The 22,184-nt window shown below is 40.8% G+C and overlaps 5 protein-coding genes across 5 annotated transcripts; 3 read left to right on the top strand and 2 right to left on the bottom strand.

Annotated features, from left to right (window-relative positions):
- Positions 1–5,227: 5,227 nt before the first annotated feature.
- LOC116210009 (photosystem II 5 kDa protein, chloroplastic-like) lies at positions 5,228–5,743 on the top strand. The gene has a single exon (XM_031543793.1). It carries the CDS (start codon positions 5,302–5,304, stop codon positions 5,620–5,622), a length of 321 nt encoding a protein of 106 aa, XP_031399653.1. The 5' UTR covers positions 5,228–5,301; the 3' UTR covers positions 5,623–5,743.
- Positions 5,744–5,897: 154 nt separating this feature from the next.
- LOC116210008 (calcium-dependent protein kinase 8-like) lies at positions 5,898–8,676 on the bottom strand. Its single transcript, XM_031543792.1, has 8 exons — positions 8,158–8,676; positions 7,934–8,057; positions 7,671–7,814; positions 7,403–7,555; positions 7,193–7,308; positions 6,934–7,101; positions 6,609–6,839; positions 5,898–6,366 (listed from the first exon to the last, which is right to left on the bottom strand). The coding sequence occupies exons 1-8, from the start codon at positions 8,674–8,676 to the stop codon at positions 6,211–6,213; spliced, it is 1,611 nt and encodes a 536-aa protein (XP_031399652.1). The 3' UTR covers positions 5,898–6,210.
- A 1,463-nt stretch (positions 8,677–10,139) lies between these two features.
- On the top strand, positions 10,140–12,961 carry LOC116209835. Its single transcript, XM_031543556.1, has 5 exons — positions 10,140–10,308; positions 11,117–11,431; positions 11,527–11,728; positions 12,044–12,272; positions 12,468–12,961. Exons 1-5 carry the CDS (start codon positions 10,204–10,206, stop codon positions 12,715–12,717), a joined length of 1,101 nt encoding a protein of 366 aa, XP_031399416.1. The 5' UTR covers positions 10,140–10,203; the 3' UTR covers positions 12,718–12,961.
- A 455-nt stretch (positions 12,962–13,416) lies between these two features.
- On the top strand, positions 13,417–15,856 carry LOC116209834 (F-box protein At-B). The gene is made up of 4 exons (XM_031543555.1): positions 13,417–13,674; positions 13,762–13,967; positions 14,058–14,145; positions 14,321–15,856. The coding sequence occupies exons 1-4, from the start codon at positions 13,498–13,500 to the stop codon at positions 15,695–15,697; spliced, it is 1,848 nt and encodes a 615-aa protein (XP_031399415.1). The 5' UTR covers positions 13,417–13,497; the 3' UTR covers positions 15,698–15,856.
- Positions 15,857–15,930: 74 nt separating this feature from the next.
- On the bottom strand, positions 15,931–19,368 carry LOC116209836 (nuclear transcription factor Y subunit A-1-like). Its single transcript, XM_031543557.1, has 6 exons — positions 19,219–19,368; positions 18,036–18,372; positions 17,739–17,845; positions 17,482–17,553; positions 16,815–16,976; positions 15,931–16,688 (listed from the first exon to the last, which is right to left on the bottom strand). The coding sequence occupies exons 2-6, from the start codon at positions 18,304–18,306 to the stop codon at positions 16,323–16,325; spliced, it is 978 nt and encodes a 325-aa protein (XP_031399417.1). The 5' UTR covers positions 18,307–18,372; positions 19,219–19,368; the 3' UTR covers positions 15,931–16,322.
- Between the last annotated feature and the right edge of the window lie 2,816 nt (positions 19,369–22,184).

Below are 22,184 nucleotides of genomic sequence, written 5' to 3'. Positions count from 1 at the left end.
TTTGTATGATTGAACTTACCCGTCTCGTAAACTTACAAATTGTTAATCTAGATCATGATTAGTCGGATTAAACCTGGATATCCCTCGAGTCAAAAAAAAAAGTCTTGATTAATGCTAGATACATATTCCCACTATGACTAACCATCTTTATGATACCAGCCTCTTTGTAACAACTTTTAAAACTCGTAAGAAAATAACCCCAACAACAATAGAGAAGTCGTTGAAAATGACACATATAAGCATCTCATATTTAATCAAGCATGTTTGTTTTCAAACTTTTCCACGTAACCGAGAAAAAAAGAACGTTGAAAAGTTATAATTGTATACATTCTCATTGCAATTATATGTATCTCTATAACATAATTCGAATTCTACATATTAACATCTAAAGAAGAGTTTAATTTAAAAATGAATTTGAATGAATATTACTTGAGCACAAACCAAGTAATGATACAAATGTTTTTGAAGTTGACATCTCATATCTTATTGTGCGGGTTGTTTTCGAATTGTTCCAGATAATCGGGGATCGAAAACATTTGAAAGGTCATAAAAGATTATGACTGAGGAAACTAACAAAAGAACAAGTAGAAGAAGTGAAAAATCAAACCATAAAATAACTATAAAACGAAGACCAAAAAGGCCTTCATGTCAGTGAAATTTGCAATTTGCTTTTTTTTTTTTTTGGTCCCTCTATCTCTGATGATTGCAAGTAAACCGTAAACCGCACGTGACCTTTTCTATGGACATATATTAATCCAGTAGCAACAGTTACTTTTCAAAACGTCAACAGACAGAGTCATCGGCGCGTCGCCCGCCGGCGGTGTTTCTTTCCCCAGACTCTTCTGTACGGCCGTGACTATGCCGACGTCGACGGGCAACTGCCGGTTGCTTCCGTTAAACAACGACGAGGAGTAGCAATAGATTTGATTTGATTGGGCGATGAGTGTGTCAGCGTGACTGCAGGAGAACTGCAATTCCTCCCGGTAAAGCATCTGTTCTGGCCGGCCACGTGGGGACGTTGACGTTGTGGGCCCATGGGCAAATTGGCCACTAAACGACACTCGTGGGCCCACCATAGGACCGACCCTGCTCGGTCATCACTGGCCCTTAATTTTTATAAATAACAAATAAATAGAAAATGTCGGGTAAAATTTTTTAAAAAAAAAATGACAAGATTTATTTTGACCTCCATTGTGATAAAATACTACCTCACTTTTCGGCCGTATCGTACTCCAAAAGATATGTTATCTTCTGATATTTATTTGAACTTAGAATCAGCAGTAATTTATTCAAAATCTAGGTAAGCAACCACTCGCTAATAATTCACTTAAAAATAAAAGAAAAAAATTATTGAATATCTACCCTATTATAAAAAGAAATTGATGCTTATGGATTGACTACTTGAGGAAGGCCTACTCTTTTTCTTTATTTTCGCCTAGTGATTTTTAAAATTATTTAAAAGTTATCGATTTTTATCATAAAACATGACATCTTTGTTAAAAAAAATGTAAATTTAATTGTGCATAGAAAAAAACAAAATTGACTGATTTAAAATAACCGATTAGTAAAATCCATGCGTAAAGCGAGCATTCATCTATAATAAAAAAAAAAGTGGGAGAGAAAATATAGGAGAGTTGGGAGAGAAAGGGGAAAGAGATGGAGAGAAAAAAAATTATGGAAGGTATTCAAAAATTGATGGTAAAAGTGAACGATTAAAATTGCATAAATATCCTTAAATTTCTCACAATGTAATTACTCATAATTATTTATGTCATCTTTCTATGAGCACTTTGGGGAAAAGAAACGTTACATCAACTACTTTCATTTCTCCTTTCTCATAGTATAGATATAAAGATTTAGATAAAAGGAGGTCGATATAAAGATTTAGATAAAAGGAGGTCTAAAAAAGAATAACTTTGTGTAAATAATAAATTGAATAACTATTATAAAGTGAAAAATTATCTTATAGGTAGAAAACACACAAGACAAGATATACATATAGGTAAATATTAAGGATCACATTCTTAGCTAGGGGAACTTCTGTGCTAATTGGATGGTGAGTTATGCGCTAACTCTCATTGGTGGAGTTCATCGATTGAGTCTTTGCCCTCATGGATTTCATTTCTTATTATTTGGAAATGTTGTATGGACCAACATATCTCGTATTTGTAATGTATGATTAATTCTCGTAAAAAACTCAGCCTTCAGCCCCCCAAATTCACCCAAAAAAAGAAAAAAAGAAATGAAGGACAATCAGATTACACTGAATCCTTAAAAAGCGATATCTTGAAAAACCAACCCTACTCAAATCGCATATCTTCAACCGATAGATGGGGCAAATATGAACAAACCAGTTTGGTTGAACCTCCAACCCTGCTCGGCTCTTCAATTTGCATTCTCGGAAGAACTGCGCCCCTGAAAACCACTTGGATCGCCTTCCCGACAACCTTTTCCGCCAAATTCTCTATATGCCCCGGATTTGGGATGCCAAGTCTTTGATGAGATGCCGTGCCGTCTCAAAGCGCTTAGCTTGTCTCGTCCCCCTAGCAACCTCCTTCTTCATCTCGATCCTTCGGCGTGAGAGACCTAGGGATCAGGACCCAATGTACAACCCTCGTTTGCACATCAAAATAGTGATGGTATGATGAGACTGATGGACAAGCATACTTCTAATCATGAGCAATGTTTCCGACACCTAAAACTCTTCCTGGAGATTCGAACTGTCCACATGAATGTACACGAGACAAATTTCTACCACGATGATGAATGACCTGATAATATCCTCATATGGAAGGCGAAATTGGACAGCGACAACCTGATGCTTAATAGCCGCGTGATTCTCATTGCTACTGCATTGGAGAAGCGGAAACCAGAATGTTACAAACAACCATTGGGTAGAAGGTGAAAGATTTCTCATTAACGGATACTTCCTATAGATCCTATATTCGGGTCTAACTTCCTTTTAATGCAGGAAAGCTTCAAGGAGGAAATCACCCGCTTGTCCGACCGCCATACTCAGATGAGATCAAGGGATTTGTACATCCAGTGTTACCAGGGGCGGAGCCAAGATTTTCATTCAGGGGAGCAAACTCATACTTTTAAGACAAAATTTTAAAAATTCAAAGTTCAAAAGATGAAAAATACTAATTTTACATTAAAAAAAGTCATACTTTTGGGGTAAAATTTAAAAAATTCTAAGTTTAGGGGGGGCAATTGCCCCATGACAATACATTGGCTCCGCCCCTGAGTATTGCCTTGACGCTATCGTATTTACTCTTTACATAGTAAAACGCATGGTTCCAAACCACCGAATGCTACGAGAGGTGGCACTGAAGAACTTTGGCCCGTTACCGATAATTTGTGCAAGAGAAGGCGAGATTTCCAAGATCAAAACAGGAGGATTCCCAAGTAGTAGTACCAATATGGAATACCCATGCATTAGATTGCACCCAAAGGCGTGACCTGCGTCGGAGCTGATATTGGTTGAGTCAGGTTTCATTATGAAAGGTGCGTTGCTCGTGGTCGCCAAACGAGTAGATGATGGTGCCATGGGAAGAACTAATCATGAAGATATTGCAGGGTATCCATCGACGGCGAGCGAACCTCGTTGGTAGGTGAGGCTGTGTGCGAGATGAGGAAGAAGATGAATGTCGTGCCTTGCATGACCGAGATGGATTTCTTCGTACCCTCGTATTAAACCCCTCGTATGTTTGTAGATGCGGGATTTTTAATTAAACTGAATCACTGATTGAAATGAGTTGAACGCATGCATGCATTATGAGTGAAATTTTCATTTTTTAGATTTTCTTTTTAATAATTTATATGATTTTTTTTCTGTAGGTTAATCAAAGCTGGAGCTGGAGCAATAAAAAAAAAGGAGTAATTGATATTATTTAATTCTTTTATAAACAAATGTATATATGTATATATTCATTAAGTTAAAAAAAATCTATGAGCTAATAAAGCAAATATAAAGCTAAGAACATGGACCTTAAAAATTTCACTTGCGGGAATTATTTATGAATTTTTTAAAATTTTTAATAAGATTTTTTTTAATTATAAAAGAAATCAATAAATTGAATATATAAATTAATAAAATGATATGGTATTGTTATAAAAATCAAATTTGAAAATTGTTAGGGTCCATTTGAATTTGGAGCGGAAATATTTTTCGCTCCACCCCACTCCACTTCCATTTACTTTTTTCTTCAATTCAATAATATAATCATGATTTTTTCATTTTTTTTATCTTAATTACCATTTAATTTAATTTTTTAAAACTAAATTTTCTTAATTATTAATTATTTATTTTTACAATTTAACAGTACAATCATTACTTTTTTATTTTCTTCCTTAATCCCATTATTACAACTTCACTTATATATATATATATATATATATATATATGTGCACCTTGACTGATTGAACCTGCCTGCACTTCCTGCTGCAATATCTGCCACGTGTGCATTTCGAACTTTTGTGGGGCCAATCAAGAAATCGACAGCAAAAAGACAGAATTAATTGTTAGTCGGGGCCCACTACTCGGAGGAGCCTTCTCGGTGCTTTTGGTCCTGACCTGACTCATGAATTGGCTCCAATGGTGGCTTAGTGCAATTTGATTAGAAGAAAGCTGTGATTGTGAGGGCATCGCAATTGTAGTATGCTTTGTCGCTCTTCCCGAAGTAGGCTCATTTTCATTGAATCATAACTTGTAACTATAACTTAATTGGGAATTTATTCAAAAAAGTTTAATAACAATTATGGGATAAAATGTCTTCTGAAAATTTAGTATGTAATTTTAAATAGTCGTTCGATATATTCTAGTGTTCATAATCTTGGGTCATTGAACTACCTCAGCACATGCATGGACCAATTTCCAGCTGTCGGAAATTGTCAAATTGAGTTTCATTCGATCCTCCTAACTCTCACGGAACACTCGAGACCGAGAAATTTCTAGACCGTATTATGATGGTCATCCCCACAAAGACCACTGCAACAAATGCATCTTCCGGATATGTGATTATGGGCTTCAAGCGGGCAGCCTCGATGGCCCATGGGCTTGGGCTGAACTCCAGCCCACCGTGTCACTTGTCCCACCATTACGATGAGCTTCCACGTGGCAAGCTTCCATTGGCCACATACTCCCCGCTGGATAACGAATTCAATGCTGACCTTCCATCAAACTGTCAACCGAATCCTTTAACCGACAGGCACAAGACCAAACAGGGCGTTTCCTTAAACAAATACGCACAGATCATACCAGAGGCACAGAGGGAGGGAGAACACGTTGCAACTTTAGCTATGGCTTCCATTACCGTTGCATCCACATTCCTGGCCAGTTCCTCGGCTTCCGCCATGAGCAAACGCCACATCCCTGCCTCCCGCAGAGTCCTCAGCGTTGTGGCCAAGGCCTCGACAAGGGCTATCGAGGTGCCAGCAGAGGCTGAGAAAAGCAGCCGTGGGCGGAGAGAACTGGTCTTTGCTGCCACGGCGGCGGCAGCTGCTGCCCTCACCAGGGTTGCTGTGGCTGAGGACGAGCCCAGGGCAGGGACTGCCGAGGCCAAGAAGAAGTACAACCCTGTCTGCGTCACAATGCCCACGGCGCGGGTCTGCCACAACTGAAACGGCGTTTTAAAATTAATTTGTATGTGCTGTCAGACATGGTCAATGATTTTAAGAGTCGTATGGTTGAAAGTTCGTCTCGAACCATAATTTATCGTCTTTGCTTCTGATTCTGGTGCTATCTGGAAAGTGCAAATTATGGGCTTGCATATGAATGTATATATATACACACACACACGACTATATGTGCATGTAAAAGATGGAGAAATTAACAGCATCTGTTTAAGTTTATGGCACCTCCAGAAACTGGAAGTCTACCGACCAAGAAGCGCCGGTACAACAAATTGACTGTTATTTACATTCATATTGTGTACTTTGCATTGACAACCCTATAATTTCACCGCCAACCTCGGAATTATCTCTATTCCTGCAACTATCTTAAAACAGACAATTCCTCGAACTGCTGCCATTAAGGAAGAACCAAGTTGATAGAACCGGCTCCCTGGTTCCAACCATGCCATGACTTCGATCGAGTATCTCAACCCTCGTATCAGTTGTTTCAGCGCCGAGGAGTTCATCAAAAAGGGTTTCCCCTCTCTATTCAGCCGAGCTCGAGTTGGTGTATTACCCCTTAATAAATGTTTCCAATCATCTACCTTCCTTGGCTATGTTGAATGATCCGTCTCGCATTAACTTCAGGCTGAGGCTGTTGAATCTCTCCCGAGAATACTGTCGGGAAGCCTTTCTCCAGTCCGTCCCCGCTTTCATCATGGCCACAAACTCCTCGTAGCTAATCTTTCCATCCTGCAAAACAAAATGGAAACATGCTTTGAAGCAATTCTACATTATACTGTCCAGTTTCAGAAGTGTCTAAGCTATCCATATACCCCCGTGAAAAGTAACATTTCGGGAGGCGCAAACTAGACACTTAGCACCTTAATTTACATACTTGGCAAGAAATGGCGAATGTAAAGCAAAATGATACACCTTGATCAACGAAAATGATGATTCCTATGAGCTAATTCCCAAGAGAGAATCTCGACTACCTTGTCAGTGTCCACGTCGTGCATGATGGCGTTGATAACGTCATCACTGCTGGTATCCACTTCATCATTCAGAGCGTCCTGAAGCTCTTCGTATTCTATGAAACCACTATTATTTTTGTCAAAGAACGAGAAAGCTTTATGAAGGTGCTCATCATTGGTCATCTTCTTGATGTGAACTGTGACCGTCATGAACTCCCCATAGTTCAAGGTTCCATCTCCATCAATATCAGCCTGTTTGAACCAAAAAGATCGATTAAAGTCTAGTGCAGGAGAGGTCGGGAAGAACATGATTGATTTTTCTGCTTGGAAATAGTTTGGTGCTTACTGCTTCCATTAGGACTTGAAGATCAGTATCAGACACCTGCTGTCCAAGCTTTTGCAACCCGACCCTGAGTTCGTTGAGGTTGATCTTGCCCCGTTTGCTAGTATCCATCATTGCGAAGGCCTCTCTTATGCCTGCGACTTCTTCGACTGATAAGTGCTCGGCAACCACCTAAGGTTACAAGTTCACGCGATTTAGATGTTTGATAGAGACTGAGAATTACATAAAAGATAAGGAAATGAAATCAGAGACAGGAATTTACCATTAAAGCTCGCTTCTTGAGCTTGTTCATTGTCGAGAACTGTTTCAACCTTGCCTTCACAGTCTCCCCAAGGGAGACATTCGGCGCCTTCTTGGCATTTTGCAACCAAGGATGTTCTGCACAAAATGGGCATGTTCTTTAGACACTTAGGATGTTTTCCAGAAAATTACATACCCAGGGCAGTTAAGATACGGAAGAGAGATGAAATACCAAGAACTTCCCGAGCTGAAAGCCTCTTGCTTGGGTCAGGGTTAAGCATCTTCTTCACAAGGTCCTTTGCAGCCTCCGAGACTCTAGGCCAAGGGTCCCTGTTAAAGTCGACCACGGAGCGGATAATTGCTTGAGCCACCCCTTGTTCAGTTTCTGCGTGAAAATTGTAATCTAAGTCCCTTTTCCAGTCGAATTCGAACAAAGAAAATGAGGAAAATAAAGATAGAACCAGTGATCGCCACTCTAATGCCAGAGTAGAAAAACGAACCAGCCCAAAAAGGAGGGACCCCGCAGAGTAAAATGTAGAGTATAACTCCGGCGCTCCATATATCAACCTCAGGGCCATAGTCACGCTTCAAAACCTCCGGCGCCATGTAGTAAGGGCTACCCACTATCTCGTTGAAACGCTCACCTGTGGACAAGGAATGCTTCCGTTATGCGACCGAAGTATTATGTCAAAGATCGGGCAGGAGCAGGAATGATCATTGGAAACAGAGATCAGAACTCGGAGATATGCGAAATTTAATGTACCGGGTTTGAAGAAGACTGATAATCCGAAGTCGATGGCTTTAAGTGGTGCAGCTTCCTTCTTGTTTGCAAACAGGAAATTCTCGGGCTTGAGGTCGCGGTGCATCACCCCGTGCCGGTGGCACATCTGCAGAATGAAAAACCGAGTTTATGCAAATTATGATTTTTCTAACATGATAAAACATATAATACACATATATGCTATTGAACTTGCAGGAAAACGATACCTGAACCACCTCGACGATGGTTCTCATCACGGTGCTGGCCGCGCGCTCTGTGTAGTGGCCTCGAGCCACAATCCGATCGAACAGCTCACCACCCTCGCACAGCTCCATCACGATTTGCACTGCCGCGTCGTCCTCAAAGGTGTCTCTAAGCGAGACGATGTTCGGGTGGGGCGGGAGGTGCTTCATGATCGCGACCTCCCGCCTCACGTCCTCGATGTCCACCGCGGTCCTCAGCTTCTTCTTCGATATCGACTTGCACGCGAACTTCTCCCCCGTGGACGTCTCCGTGCAGAGGTACGTGACCCCGAACTCGCCCCGCCCCAGCTCCCGGCCGAGATCGTATTTGGCGCCAATCTCCCGGCCCGTGGGGTCGCTCAGGACCTGGAGCTTCCCCTCAGCCCCGGACCCGAGGGACGCCGAGTAGAATTCCTCCGAGAAGGGGTTGAAGTTCTTGGTCTTCTTGGCCTTCTTGTCGCTCGATGGGGGGGGATGCCCGGGCTTCGCGCAGCAATTGCCCATGGATTAATCAACAAGAACAACTCTGCAGAAGGGGGAAAAAAACACAAAAAACTGATTTTGGGGCAAATGCTGGTCCAAGAACATGAACCGATGAGGACCCAGCTGGGGTTACGATCGAAAGTGCGGGAAAAATGTGGAAAGATCGAATATTTTTTCAATGCCGGGAAGAAATTTCAAATGGGTGATGTCGGACAGAGGTTAGGAAGGAGAGAAGGGTGTCAAAAGATGAAGGAAGCCTCTTTCTTTTTGGTTTCTTCTTCCTTCTCTCTCCCCTAACGCTCAGGTTGAGGTGGTTGTTTGTCTTCTTGCCCGCCTTTGGTTTAATTCTGTTTCCTCAAAGTGTAGGATTCAGACATGGCGGAACAGAAGAACCTCCTGTCGCTTTGACTGGTCTCCTTTCTCTCTCTCTCGCTCCCTCTCCAAATTTAACCTGTCGTCGAGCTTCTAATCTTAATCCCCCCCTCTTCCTAAATTTTCTTCCCCGCGGATTTAATGGCACAGTTGATAAGATTGCTCTTCTTTTTAGAAAATTTCAGTTTAGCATATCCGGATCATACCACGGCATGCATGCAAAGAAGGTTGGTTACTTCGTAACAAAATTCGTATTTCCTTATGATGCTTGCCACTGCATCATGAGAACATGATCCATCCGTAAAACTAATATTTGCACTTAATAATATCACATGTTACGTATAAAAACTGAACCAATACGCTCATAACAAGTTACGCTTGCGTGTGCTATTGCGGGTGTTTCAAGATTGTTTCTTGCAAAGAATGATCAATGATAGGGATGCCTCGAGGTGTACCTTCCACTTTGTATGAAAACAACCCTCAAATGCCGGACATCCATTTGGGCAAAATTGAGAAATTGAATGCGTTATTATATTGCATTAAGCCATTAACGATTGCAATGCTGACCACAGCCCAAAATTTTCAACCCCATTAGGGCCCAATTGACCTACCAAAGGGCCCGACTCATGAGGTAACGTAATAAATGTTCATGCAATGATGCAATTGTAACCGAAGAAAAGAAACCAAAAAAATTAAATAGACCTAATTACCTAAAAAAGTATCACCTTTTGTACTCTCTTTTTTCCTAAATAACTAACAGTGTCACGTTTCACCCGTTCAATTATATTGTGCCACATTACATCATTAAACTCCTATTATATGTTACTTTCACATTTGACGGAATAATTAACGTTATGTTAGAATCACATCTCAACCTGAAAGTCGTGCATTTTGTGTTTTTTGTAAAGGTCGTGATAAAAAGTGTAAATATCGTGCATTTATATACTATTCTATAAAGGTCGTATTATATTTAGGAAATAATGCAAATGTGATGTTTTTTTTTTTATAATTAACTCAATTAAATAAATAAAAAGGAAACGTTTTCTTTTCTTATTTGTTAATTTATATTTATTTATTTAAATGATTTGTCTGTTTTGCGACTTTTGTCCAACAAAACACAGCGCCAGGGGGCCGACAAGAGAAAACGGAACACAGAACTGAGGAAAGCGAAAAAGGATGAAGAAATCGGGAGGGGCGGCAGCTGAGAAGAAGAGGGTCCGGCGATCGCCAGCAGCCGTACAGAACAGCGGCCGGGATTCCAATTCCGACCCTCCTCCTAAGGTTCGTCTCCTCCTCTCTTACTTCCTGATCTAGGGTTTTAGGGCTTCGATCTTGAAATGGAGTTGTTACGCCAATTATGTGCATTTGCCGATACTTGCTTTTCTGTCGCTTTATCGTCACGGGCACGTCGGTTTTGGATGATTTGATCGTTTAGGCAACTGATCATCTCGTTCTCATAAGCTTTTTGTGCGAATTTTTGTTTTTTTTTTCTGGGCGGATTTATATATATCACGTGATAATTTTCTATCCTCTCTTATTATCATCATTATTATTTTTTATTTTTTATTTTTCATCCTATGTGCCTACGTACCGAATTCCTTTACTTGATGGCAGACAGCTGATATTGTATAAACTCTGTCGGATTACATTGCAATCCTGTCAGGTTTTTGAGAGAGGTGTGTTTTTCGTTTTGGGATACTGACTGATGACTGTGTTTTGACCGAAAGTCCGGTGAAATGTTTCATTTTGTAAATAATTGGAGCTTGAGCATTGATACACTAATCTTGTCAAAGTTTTGAAGGGAATTATATTTGATAATCTCATTCTCATGGTATCTTGAGGTTACTTTTCCTTCTGCCTATGCATGGTTGGGAGAACCTGTGAACTTCTTGCAGCTGTGGAATTATGCAAGAAACTTAGCATTTGCTTGAAGCTGCTGGTAGCTCGAAATTCATTGAATTCTTGCATGCTTATAGTCTATTTTCTGTTGCGGTTGTCTTGGTGTGTTTGAGCTCTGAATATGTATGCTTTTTAGGCATGGTTTGTTTCCCTTTGTTTTGCGCTTACATATAAGCCTCCATTATGCCAGAAACAAGCTCCCAAGAAGGATGTCTTTCAGTTGTTTGCTGAGAAGGTTAGAGATCACAAAGAATTGGAGTCTCGGTGGGCAGTTTTACAGGAGACACGGGTGGAATACTTTAGGGGGAAAGATTTCGTTAGTTTCTTGAAGAATCATCCAGAGGTTAAAGAAATTCTTGGATCAGATAAGAATTTGGAAATAGAAGATATTGGCAATGCTTTACTAAGAAAGAATCTTATAGTACGGTGTGATCGTGTAGTGAAAACTGTCCGTCCTGGGAAGAGAAAGCTGTCCACCTGGCCTGCACATCTGGAAATTTTCCCCGTAAGTTGGAAGATTATCAAGTTCTGCCGATCTTCGACCTCTGGGTGATGTATAACCCTCTTTGTCTCTTTTTTCTTTTTTCTTTTTTCTCTCAGGAGCAAGTATTTTCTGACAACGATGCCTTTTTTGCTTGGGCATTCGTCAAACGGCACCCGTTGTGGCAAACTCTCCTATCGTTTTTCTGGCCTGTGTTGACATTAGCAATCTGCTTATTTCCCATATATCCACATCAAGTCAAGCTACTGGTACTCTACTCATGTGCTGGAATTCTGCTGCTGATTCTTTCCCTTTTGTTTGGTAAGCCTTTTAACATTAATGCTGTGGGTCCTGGTGGAATTATTTTCTACCTCGGACTCATAAATGCAGCAGAGAGTATATTGTTGTCGTATTACTCATAAGTTAGATTACATTTGCATTACATGCAATAGATCTTTAGACTGGCTATCTCGCCACACAAGCACCCTTTCACGTATCATCTGATTATCGCCTCCAGCTGCTGTATATTCATTTTTCTGATCGTACTAACCCCTTTGTCTATATTCTGTGTCTGACTAATCCTAACACTTTCCTGAGGCATGCTTACCTTGTTGTTTCGCACGTGATTTTTTGCAGTTAGAGCAGCGATGTTTGGTGCTCTCTACATCATTCTAGGAAAGCGTGTTTGGTTCTTTCCGAACATTCTGGCTGAGGAAGCAACTCTGCGAGAGTTATTCCGCTTCTGCCCCAAGAAAGACGAGGAGGAAAAACCCACGTGGACGACCAGGCTGTTTTATGCTATAGTAGCGGTGCTGGTGATACTGCTGCTGAGGCACCATGCACCTGATGAGGCCGCTAGAGCCAGGTATGCTAAAAACTTTTCACTTGGTCTTAGAAAGGATAGTAGGATCTTATGCTTGTGCGCAAGAGGTGAAGTAGCATTTCTTGCTCTTTGTTTGCTGTGCTCCGGACTTTTGAAATGGGGCTCCATTTGTTTTTGTTCATGTATGTAATTCGTGATGCAGACCTCAACTGAAAGTACTCTGGGGTACTCTTGCAGGTACCAGAAGCGGGTTTCCAACATAATTGATGACTTCCTCGAATGGTCCCCGAAATTAGCTCTCTCAGGAATGATGGAGAAACAGCCCACCGTGGTCAATGCCACAGAGTCAAATAGCAGCTTCCCAGATGGGGCCAATGCCGGCCCAGATGCAGCACCTGGTGCCGAAACTCCGGTTGAGCAACATGCAGAGGAAGTTGGAAACATAGAGGAAACTGTTCAATTCCCGCAGCATGATGATAATATATGATCCAGTAGGGTCGAACCGAATGCCTAGAGCACAGATTGCGTACTTTGTTTTGGTTCTTTATTTTTCCATCTTTCATTTTGGGTGTAGAAAACTGTGTAAGAAACGATCAGAAGAAATAAAGCAGCTGAATAGTAGATGGAGAGGAAAGAAAATTGTGCCCTTATCATAGGTTGTGGAGAGATCAATTACGGTTATTTAAGTGAAGAAAGCTTCTGCCAGTCTTTCTGGCCCATGCTCAGAGAAATTTTCGCTCTATATTAAGTCCTGCCCTGTCCCTTTAAAGTACTCGTCTCGTGTTGTATCGCCGCCATATCAACCGCCGACTTGAATGGTGAGTTGCGGTATCACTTGGATTTGACCTGATTTTCATAAATGAAAAGGGCAAGGTTCCTTGAGGTGATGGTAATGCTTTACTAATGTGATACACTTTAACCACTAGACCTCGTCCGGTTACAAAATGCCATATGGAGGATAACTCAAATCTATGGGGCAACATTGGTCTTAAGAAGCCGAGACCGGGACGAGGTCGACTGCGTCGAGATCTGTTCTCGAAGCGAATGGAAATATTTAATTTTCGGGCCCATTGTTCTAATCTCACGTTGAGAGCCCAACGACCCAAAAGAATATTGGGCCTGGGTCCAGCGAGAGCAGCCCAAGCCCAACTTGGAGTGTGCCGCCTTCGACGGGAAAGTGTAGCAGGGCAGAGCAGAGCTCTGAAGCTCTGTCCTTCCTCTCGAGGAAGACGAAGACGACGACGACGACAACGAAGAAGAAGAAGAGATGGAAGGTTGCAGGAGGAGGGGCAGTGGGTTGGACAGCCTCCCGAGCAACCTGTTGATCAACGAAATCCTTCGCAGGCTGGACTTGCCGTCTCTCTGCACCTTATCATGCGTCAGCACGTCCCTCCGCTCCGCCGCCGACCAAGCCCTCTCTCTGCTGCCATCTCTTGACATCTCCGTGAGTCATATGCCATCCTTCCGCTTGATAATGGAAGCCCAACTAGCAATTTTGCAGAGATTTTAACAGCGGGTGTTGTGATGACAGGAAATCTCGCCCGATGTCCGTACTCTCAATCACATTTTCTCGAGGTGCAGGGGCGTCGACACCCTCACGGTAAACTGCCTCCGCCTCAATGATCTCGACGTTGATGCTTTCCTCGGCCCGCATGTCCGGGAGCTGAACCTGTTTCACGGCGCATTGCTGTCTCCTCGAGTTCTTGCTTCCGTCACACATAGGTGTGCCAACTTAAGGTAATTGCCGATTAGAATTTGATTGCCGCGCAACTCTATGTTAATGCCGATCGATGATCTCTGTGTTATGCGGTAATATATGTGATTCAGAGTGCTGATGGTGGAAATGGGTGATTGTGGTGACCGGCCCCTTTGGGAGTACCTTTCGGCATTGCTGATGAACTGCATTCACTTGGAGGTGACTTAGAACATCAATGTCTTCCTTCTAACTTGTATTAGGTGGCACCCTCGAAATTTCATCAAACAGAAAATGAGACACAACTCGATTTTATTGGAAAAAGGAGATATTCTTTTACTGTTTTGATGGTGTAACATTGCAACGCTGACTAACATTTCCCGATTTTGTCGTGCAGTCTCTTTGCATAAAGACTCGAATGATAGGATCGAGCTTGTCTTCTTTCCAATGGATTCCTATGTTATGGTCCAAGAATGTTAAATCTCTGAAGCTGCACCCAGTGTATTGCGGGGAGGCATTTAGCATCATGCAGGGATTGTCACCCGAACCGGCGGGCATTAGCAGTTATCAACTTCTGTCTCCATCCTCCGGTTTCACTCTGCAGAAGTTGTCCCTTTACTTGGATGTCATAACAGATGACCTCATCGTTATGATCACCAGAAAATTACCTCATCTGGTTGAGCTCAGCTTAGAAGACATGCCGGTGAAGGAACCATCCATTTCACATGATTTGACAGACGTGGGATTTCAGTCCTTGAGCTCTTGCCACCACCTGAGGAGCCTCTCTCTCGCGCGGAACAGGCAGTATTGCCCAGTGTCTTTCAAAAGAGTCAGCAACATGGGGATCTTCCTCTTCTCCGAGGGCTGCAAGGGCCTGGAATTGATCAGACTCAGCGGATTCTCTAAAGTTAGTGATGCAGGCTTCACATCAATCCTCCAATCATGCCGCAACCTTAAGAAGTTTGAAATTCGCAACGCTCCATTATTGTCGGACTTGTCATTCCATGATCTAGCTAAGGCTCCATGTTCCCTCTCCGAGCTGAGAATTCGGTCATGTAACCTTATAACCAGTGAGACCGCGAAGAAACTTGCCTGTTACAGCAGCTTAGAGCTGCTCGATTTCGGTGGATGCTGGAGCATTGCAGATCTCGGGGTTTCCTCGATTTCATCTCTCTATGGACTGACAACCTTGGATCTAGCCGGAGCTGATATTACAGATACTGGCTTATCTACTCTAGGTCAAGGCACTTCGCCCATCAAAAGCTTGTCGCTCCGAGGCTGCAAAAGGGTGACAGATAAAGGAATCTCTTACTTGCTGCAAGATAGGGGAATAATCAGGAACACTCTGTCGACCCTCGACTTGGGCCACATGCCAGGAATATCTGATTTGGCCATTCACATGATTGTTGGGTCCAGTGCAGGAATCACTGAGCTATGTATAAGGTCTTGCTTCCATGTCACAGATTCTGCCGTTGAAGCATTGTCTAAGAGAGGGAGTCCAGCGATCCGGAAGCTCGATCTCCATAGCTGCACTGGGCTGTCATCTGCATCGATAGGATTTCTGACAAGACCTTTGTTTAAAGGACTCTGGTGGATCGGTGTGGGAGCCACTCATTTAAGTAATGGAAGGTCTAATTTGTCGGAAATTCCTGCGGAGCGCCCGTGGCTCACTCTCTGCGCCCATGGTTGTGAAATGGGTTGCCATGACGGATGGCAGTTCCACGCAGAGGGCTCTCAGTCCCCCCAATACGAAACCGAACTTGGAGGAAGATGACCAGACTCTCATTTCATTTTTATATTAGAAGTAGAATGACTAGTCCGCTCCTTTATCATCTCATGAGATTTGTAGCCATTTTATTCATTAGAGTCGGACCGAACCTTTATTGCCTAGTTCTTCATGGCTGCTGGAATGCGGGGATGGACCTTGAAACCATATTTATCCTTTCAACGTGCTGCTTTAAAATAGTACCCAGTGCAAGTTTAGACAACAACTCCATGCAATTAAACTAGACAAAGAAACAAGATATTGTATTTTACTCCAGGAGAATGTATTTAACCTAAATCAGACACTGTTCTTGCTAAAAACTAATGCACAGCTACTTCTGTACAAAAAGAAGAAAAAGGGGGGAAGGGGGGAGGAAAACACGGGAGGAGAACGATGGAGGAATGAATCGTTACGCAAATCCACGCTCCATTGCTTCCTCCTTCAACCAACAGCCGCGAACACATGAGAGAGAACAAGCCAAGAATGAATTGCCGCCCAAGCAAATACCATTTGCCAAGAATCATCTGTCGGGGGGTTTGCCCATAACAAACCACAGCTCAACCTCTCCACATACAACTCAGGTTTTCTCCTGCTGAGAACCCAACAAGAAGCGGAAGGCCTTGCGCAGATCCGATTACAGGAACCGCTCGCTCGATTGCTGCCCAAAGTCTCTTCCGTTCATATGGGGATTGCAAGTTGAGCCCAGGAAGCCTCCATGGTGGCTCTGATATTGCCCATTTCCGTTGCCATAGCTGCGGCTGTCGAGTGTTTCGTGCACCATGTGACTGGAGGACGAGTTCCATGTCTCGGCAGAGTCCGTGCCCAAAGGCTCAGAACCTGATGAGCTTGCGGATTGTGAAGATAGAGCGGGTCCTGAACCTGTGCCCTTCTCCTCAACAGCATCGTTTGAAGCATTTGCCTCGGATTTCTTGGCAAAACGCCCTCCACTCCCCCTAGCCCTTCTCATAGCATGCTGGTGACGGGATTCATGAAGATATGGCTGCATTTGAAAGTCCACAACCACATAAATTGGGTGAAAAGGGACCACAAGTTCTGTTCATTCAAGAACAAGCCACAGAGAATCTAGATGCAGACGGAAAAAAGGTAGACAAGATAAGTATATTACCTTTCTATTCTTTATCAGCTTCCTTTCGAGCTCTGCTTTCGCACGTGCTTGTCTGCGCCTCAAAATGCCCTGAAACTGCTTCGCATTCACGTAAACAGGTTCCTGTGCCATCTCAAGTGGCAGAGGCATCCTAGCATGAGGGAGACCAACAAAAGGATAAGCCTGCCCATAAGAGACATCCTTCAGCAAATGACATTTTGAATAACTTAAATACAAAACAGACCTAAAGTACACTTCTATACACAATCTCAGGAAGCATACACCTATTCAAAGATTTTGCCAGTTGCCAACAGAGAAAGAAAGGCAGCAACTAACCAAAGCAACTGTAAAACAGAATCATTTACTAAGCACATTTAGGGAAAACCATCGCAAATGCAACAAGATAAGCACAAGCAAATCAATCAATGACCAAAAGAACTGGGTTTCATGTGCACTAAAAGCTAGATAGGAAAATCAGCACAATTGCTACTAGCTATTGACATCTAATCAAGCAGAACAATTCTGGCTCAAATCTTTGAGTCAATAGTCAATGCTCTCCTTATCAAGGAAAACACTTCTGACAAATCTTTCTTATGTGAGACAAATGATAAAAGAGAAAGAAGGGGAAAGAGACTCTGACGAGAAACCAATAGGCCAATAAGATTGACTAGTTATAATGATAGCAAACCATCGATTGATGTCCATAAGCAGCCATCATCCCTCCATAAAAGGGATCTTGGTATGGATTAGATGCACATGCCTGTAAAACAGAGACATAGAAACCAGCACTCTTAGAAAGATATCATAGTGTGGCTGTCTTTCTATGAACAGAAATACAACTAAACCCAAAGTGGGATTCCTGCCGAGGGTAATTCTCTTCAAGGTTTATAGAATGGTAATTCTCTTAGGTGAATAAATTATTAAATGAAAAGGAAAGACGCTTACTATTGAGTGACCAACAAGTTCCAGTTGGGGAGGTTGTGTGAGGCCGCTGTCAGGCATTGCGGAAGCACCATGTACATTTTGCTGTTCTTGTTCTCCATGATCTCCCACTAAAAACACCAAAAAGTAAAGGAATGTGATGATGTGCAAGCCAAGAAAGCAAAATATCACTTCAACAATGCAAAAGTAAAAAGCCAAGTTAACCCTTCAAGTGTCTCTGATGGCACGGTTACATCATATAACATGCTCAAAACTGTTGCTTTGATATTATCTGACATAGCCAATACCAGATGCAATTACCTGATAGTGTAGAAGTAGCATTTAGTGGTCCTTTAGCAGAGTCATTATCTTCCTCAGTCCTTCTCTCATTTGATTGGGGCTGGCCTTCATTTGACTCCGTGCCCCCATTACATCCAAGTGTAGAGGCATCAGGTTCAATTCTCCTCGACGCATCTGGGTTGATAGAATTATATGCTATACTACGCCACCAAGGTTCTGAATAAATGGCATTAGCCTGAACAGTCTGGGGATGAGTTTCAAGACGATTCAAACTTTCAGACTTTGGCTGCATGCCGATGAATTAAGTGGACCTCTAACAATCAATAACTGAACAGCATTCCAGCAAAGCATAAACCTCCTGAAAAGAATAAGCCATTTCTTTAAGAAATCAGTAGACAGGAAAGCAAGGAAAAGGACGTTCGGGCTTACAGAAACCCATAAACAAAAATCTACAACTTTTTTTTTTCCTGCTAGCACATGTTCTCGAAATCGAGATGGATCTGCCGGAAATAATTCTGACTATTTAGCAGCTCAGAAAAAGAATTTTGCAGTTGAAATCTCATTCCATCAAGATGGAAACACCTATCCGACTTATGACATGGGTGCACAAAGACCAACTATATGGTTTCTCAAATCATCATCTCCTAATAACTGCTCTCTTTTCCACCTGTATGAGTATCAAGCTTGCATCTCTCTCAATTCACCAACATTCGCATCATCGCGAATCAAAGTAGCATATATACTACCTTTTCGATACCTCAAAGCTCCCTTTCAACAACAGCACCATGCCACAGACCCAGAGCCACCAACAAACCCAGCCAACCACATACACAAGAAAATCACTCATGAATCGTCGTCTCAATTAGAATATTTCAACCCTAATTCCGAGCTCTTGACAGTTCTTCCGAATCAAAGCACTGAACTTTGACTTTTCTGCCAGGCACGCAGCACGGCAGGAGCGAATTTCCACCATTCCAAAGCCAAAAAAAATCCCCAATTCCCATCCCAAGAAACCATATCCGGATCCTCCAGATCACAATCATCATCAGATAAAAAATTACTAACACTATCCGCAAACATATCAACAACACACAAATACAGAATCGAACAGCATAAATTCGATGACTTGCACGGAATTCCCACCCCCCAGAAATCACATGCAGAGAAGGAACAGATTAGGGTTGGAAGAATTTCCCAAACTTACTGATCGGAGGAGAGTGATGCGAAAACCAAACCCTAGATTTCGGCCCTCTTTCAGTGTCTCGGAGGAATTTGGGAAGGAGTCAATCTATTTTCTCTGGAATTTCCCTCTGGACTAAAAACAGTACCCAAAAATAAATAATAAATAAAATATAAAAAATGACTTAATTTAATTTTACTATAATATCATATTATCAAATATCAAGTGATATGATATTAACGTTTTTCATAAGTAATAAATTAAATATGTAATAAGAAGAATTATTAAATTGGGTTAATTTCCTAAATAACACGACTTTTGCACTTTTAATATAAATATAATACGACTTTTATAAAATAGCACACAAATGCACAATCTTTGCATTTTTCCTAAATATTGCACGACATTTTGAGAGAAATACAGAAATGTACGACATTTTTCTTTTTCCTAAATATAGCACAATTTTTAAAAAATGACACAAAAAAACACGACATTTAAGTTTAATTGTTATTCTAGCACGACGTCAATTACTCGTTAAATATAAGAGTAACAGCTAACGGATTCTCATCACAATATGATTGGGAGAGTGGGTTTCACATACTTTTATTTAATTAAAAATAATATTATAAATTTAAAAAGAATATTTTTTTCTTAAAAAAAATAGCATGTTGTATATTGCGAGGGCAACAATCAAGGGCCTACCGCCGAAATGAAAAAGCCCCCAATTTCGAGGCTCTCTCGATTCCAGCCACCATCTACATGATTGGAGTCCTGTTGCGGCCGATGACCCTAATTGAGAGATGGTAGCCACCAGCATAGCCATCACTGTCGGCCCCTTCCCTTTTCCTCTTATTAAGTTGAATATCCTTTCTTTTTCTTTTAATTTTTTAAATTATTTTTTAATTAAATAAAAACTTACGGAGTCTATTCGTCCAATCATGCTGTGACACGCAGTATCGTTAGCTCCATATTTAGCCGTTATCGTTACAATCTGACAGAATAATTGACGTTATGTTAGATGCGCAACAAAACTTTAAGGCTGTATCTTTTTGTGTTATTATTTAAAAGTCGTGATATATTTAGGAAAAAAGTGTAAATATTGTGTCTTTCTATGCTACTTTGCAAATATCATGCTATATTTAGGAAAAAAATTACAAATGTCGTGCATTTCTATATTATTTTCTAAATGTCGTGTTATATTTTAAAAAAATGCAGAGGTAGTGCATTTTTAGGTAATTAATTATATTAAATAATATAATTAGGATAATTAGAAAAGGGTGATGATTGCATCACCAGAGTAGGACCCACATGGGTTATGATCAGGCCTTCGCATCCAGACACGTGGTTGACAGGCCAACCTGCTACTCAGTACTCCTTTCCAATTCTAAATTCATTTCACCATGACCTTATTAATATAAAAAAAAAACACAAACTTTCATCTTTTTAATAATTCTAGTACGAACTTTTTTTCCGTAACATAAAATTTTCGATTTGATATCAATTCTAGCACGGTATCAAATTTTTTGTTAATTTGAACGGGATTAATGTCACAAAAAGCACTGACGACCCCAATTGGAAAGTGATGCGTATTTTCACCCATTGAAATTGGGAGAATTTTCAATTTGAGGGTTCTCACGATTCCTGGGGGCGGGGTCTCGATTTCGGCCACCATCCCATTAATTGGGGTTGTCAACGCCCTTTCCCTGATTGACGTCATCGACACCCTTTATGGCCTCGATTCCGTTCAAATTAACGAAAAATCTGATATCATGTTAAAATTGTTATCAAATCAAATTTTAGGTTAAGAAAAAAAAAATTCGTGTTAAAATTGTTAAAATTTATCATTAATCCTTATTATTATAAAAGTAAAAATTACTCCTTCTCACTCATTTTTTAGTTTTTTATAATCCAAAAATTAAGTAATTAATTAATATGTGTATCAATAAAAAATTTAAAAAGGTTAAAGGGAAATTCACTTACTTAGGAGGAATAAAGACCATATTATTTGAACCATTATGAGTTGATTCAAGCAATTCAACGTTTGTTTTCCTCAATGAAGATTTCAATTCTAGTCTTATAAATATACAAAATCTATGCTGGGAGAGCTCTAATCCTATAGGTTGACCCGGCTTGAACCGGATTAGTCAAGCATGCTGAGATTGCATATATCGGAGTACATACCAAAAAAAGACCATACCACTTAAACCACTCCACATTAATATATACCATCAATTTTATAACACTGCCAAATTAGGGGAAAAGATGATAATTTTAAAGTGATAAATACTCACTCCGCACGTTTCTCTCATTCTCTCCCTTTTCCCTCACTTGCCAAAAGTTAATTGGGTGGTCACACTTCACCATGAGAAGGAATCACCAATAAAATTACATGAAACAAAGAAATTTATATTAATTATTCGGATAATTGTCATAATTATTCTTTATTATCTTTCTTACCATATTAATATGAGATAAGATTTTTTAAGATTTTTTTTCTTCTCTATATACCAAATTCACAGAGACCTCACTCTATTTTCTCAATTATAGCAAATCTTTTTCTAATAAATTATTATCTTTATTAGCAGACTGAATATTTCCTCTCTTCCGTCCAAATCACAGAGTGTAATTACAAGGAAAATAAATAAGCATACAGTTTACAAAACCTTGGAAAGAAGGCAACCAAGAGAAGAAAACCAGGAAAATAATATATTTCTAAAATAAGAAAATCTTTGGATTTGAATAAACTTCACTGACAATTGAGTAATACTTTCATTATTTTTGTTACTTAAAATGTCTTTTATACACTGGAATGTTTTATTTACTAGAATGTTTTGATTTAATAAATAAATGGTTCAAAGACTCTTTCTTTCCATTCGGTAAGTCTTTTTCTCATGACAAAAACTTCCTTTATATTTACTTTCATTGAGGAAATGTAATAACTTGTGGATACGAATCAGGCAAGAACTATAACAGATGATAAAATTCTTAAA

The sequence above is a fragment of the Punica granatum genome, chromosome 6 (assembly GCF_007655135.1).
Source record: "Punica granatum isolate Tunisia-2019 chromosome 6, ASM765513v2, whole genome shotgun sequence".
Lineage (NCBI taxonomy): Eukaryota > Viridiplantae > Streptophyta > Magnoliopsida > Myrtales > Lythraceae > Punica > Punica granatum.
Note: the sequence above shows the minus strand (reverse complement) of the source record. Positions and strands in the feature narration are given on the sequence as shown.

What these genes read in the sequence shown, in the direction of transcription:
- LOC116210009 (XM_031543793.1), top strand. Translation starts at nt 5,302, where the DNA reads ATGGCTTCCATTACCGTTGCATCCACATTCCTGGCCAGTTCCTCGGCT.
- LOC116210008 (XM_031543792.1), bottom strand. Translation starts at nt 8,676, where the DNA reads ATGGGCAATTGCTGCGCGAAGCCCGGGCATCCCCCCCCATCGAGCGAC. An exon ending in CCATCGTCGAGGTGGTTCAG is followed by an intron (nt 8,058 to 8,157) that starts GTATCGTTTTCC and finishes TTCATTCTGCAG; the next exon opens with ATGTGCCACCGGCACGGGGT. An exon ending in GGTCCCTCCTTTTTGGGCTG is followed by an intron (nt 7,556 to 7,670) that starts GTTCGTTTTTCT and finishes ATTTTCACGCAG; the next exon opens with AAACTGAACAAGGGGTGGCT.
- LOC116209835 (XM_031543556.1), top strand. Translation starts at nt 10,204, where the DNA reads ATGAAGAAATCGGGAGGGGCGGCAGCTGAGAAGAAGAGGGTCCGGCGA. An exon ending in CACATCTGGAAATTTTCCCC is followed by an intron (nt 11,432 to 11,526) that starts GTAAGTTGGAAG and finishes TTTTTCTCTCAG; the next exon opens with GAGCAAGTATTTTCTGACAA. An exon ending in GATGAGGCCGCTAGAGCCAG is followed by an intron (nt 12,273 to 12,467) that starts GTATGCTAAAAA and finishes GTACTCTTGCAG; the next exon opens with GTACCAGAAGCGGGTTTCCA.
- LOC116209834 (XM_031543555.1), top strand. Translation starts at nt 13,498, where the DNA reads ATGGAAGGTTGCAGGAGGAGGGGCAGTGGGTTGGACAGCCTCCCGAGC. An exon ending in TGCCATCTCTTGACATCTCC is followed by an intron (nt 13,675 to 13,761) that starts GTGAGTCATATG and finishes TTGTGATGACAG; the next exon opens with GAAATCTCGCCCGATGTCCG. An exon ending in CATAGGTGTGCCAACTTAAG is followed by an intron (nt 13,968 to 14,057) that starts GTAATTGCCGAT and finishes TATGTGATTCAG; the next exon opens with AGTGCTGATGGTGGAAATGG.
- LOC116209836 (XM_031543557.1), bottom strand. Translation starts at nt 18,306, where the DNA reads ATGCAGCCAAAGTCTGAAAGTTTGAATCGTCTTGAAACTCATCCCCAG. An exon ending in TGCTACTTCTACACTATCAG is followed by an intron (nt 17,846 to 18,035) that starts GTAATTGCATCT and finishes TGGTGTTTTTAG; the next exon opens with TGGGAGATCATGGAGAACAA. An exon ending in AGCTGATAAAGAATAGAAAG is followed by an intron (nt 16,689 to 16,814) that starts GTAATATACTTA and finishes TTTCAAATGCAG; the next exon opens with CCATATCTTCATGAATCCCG.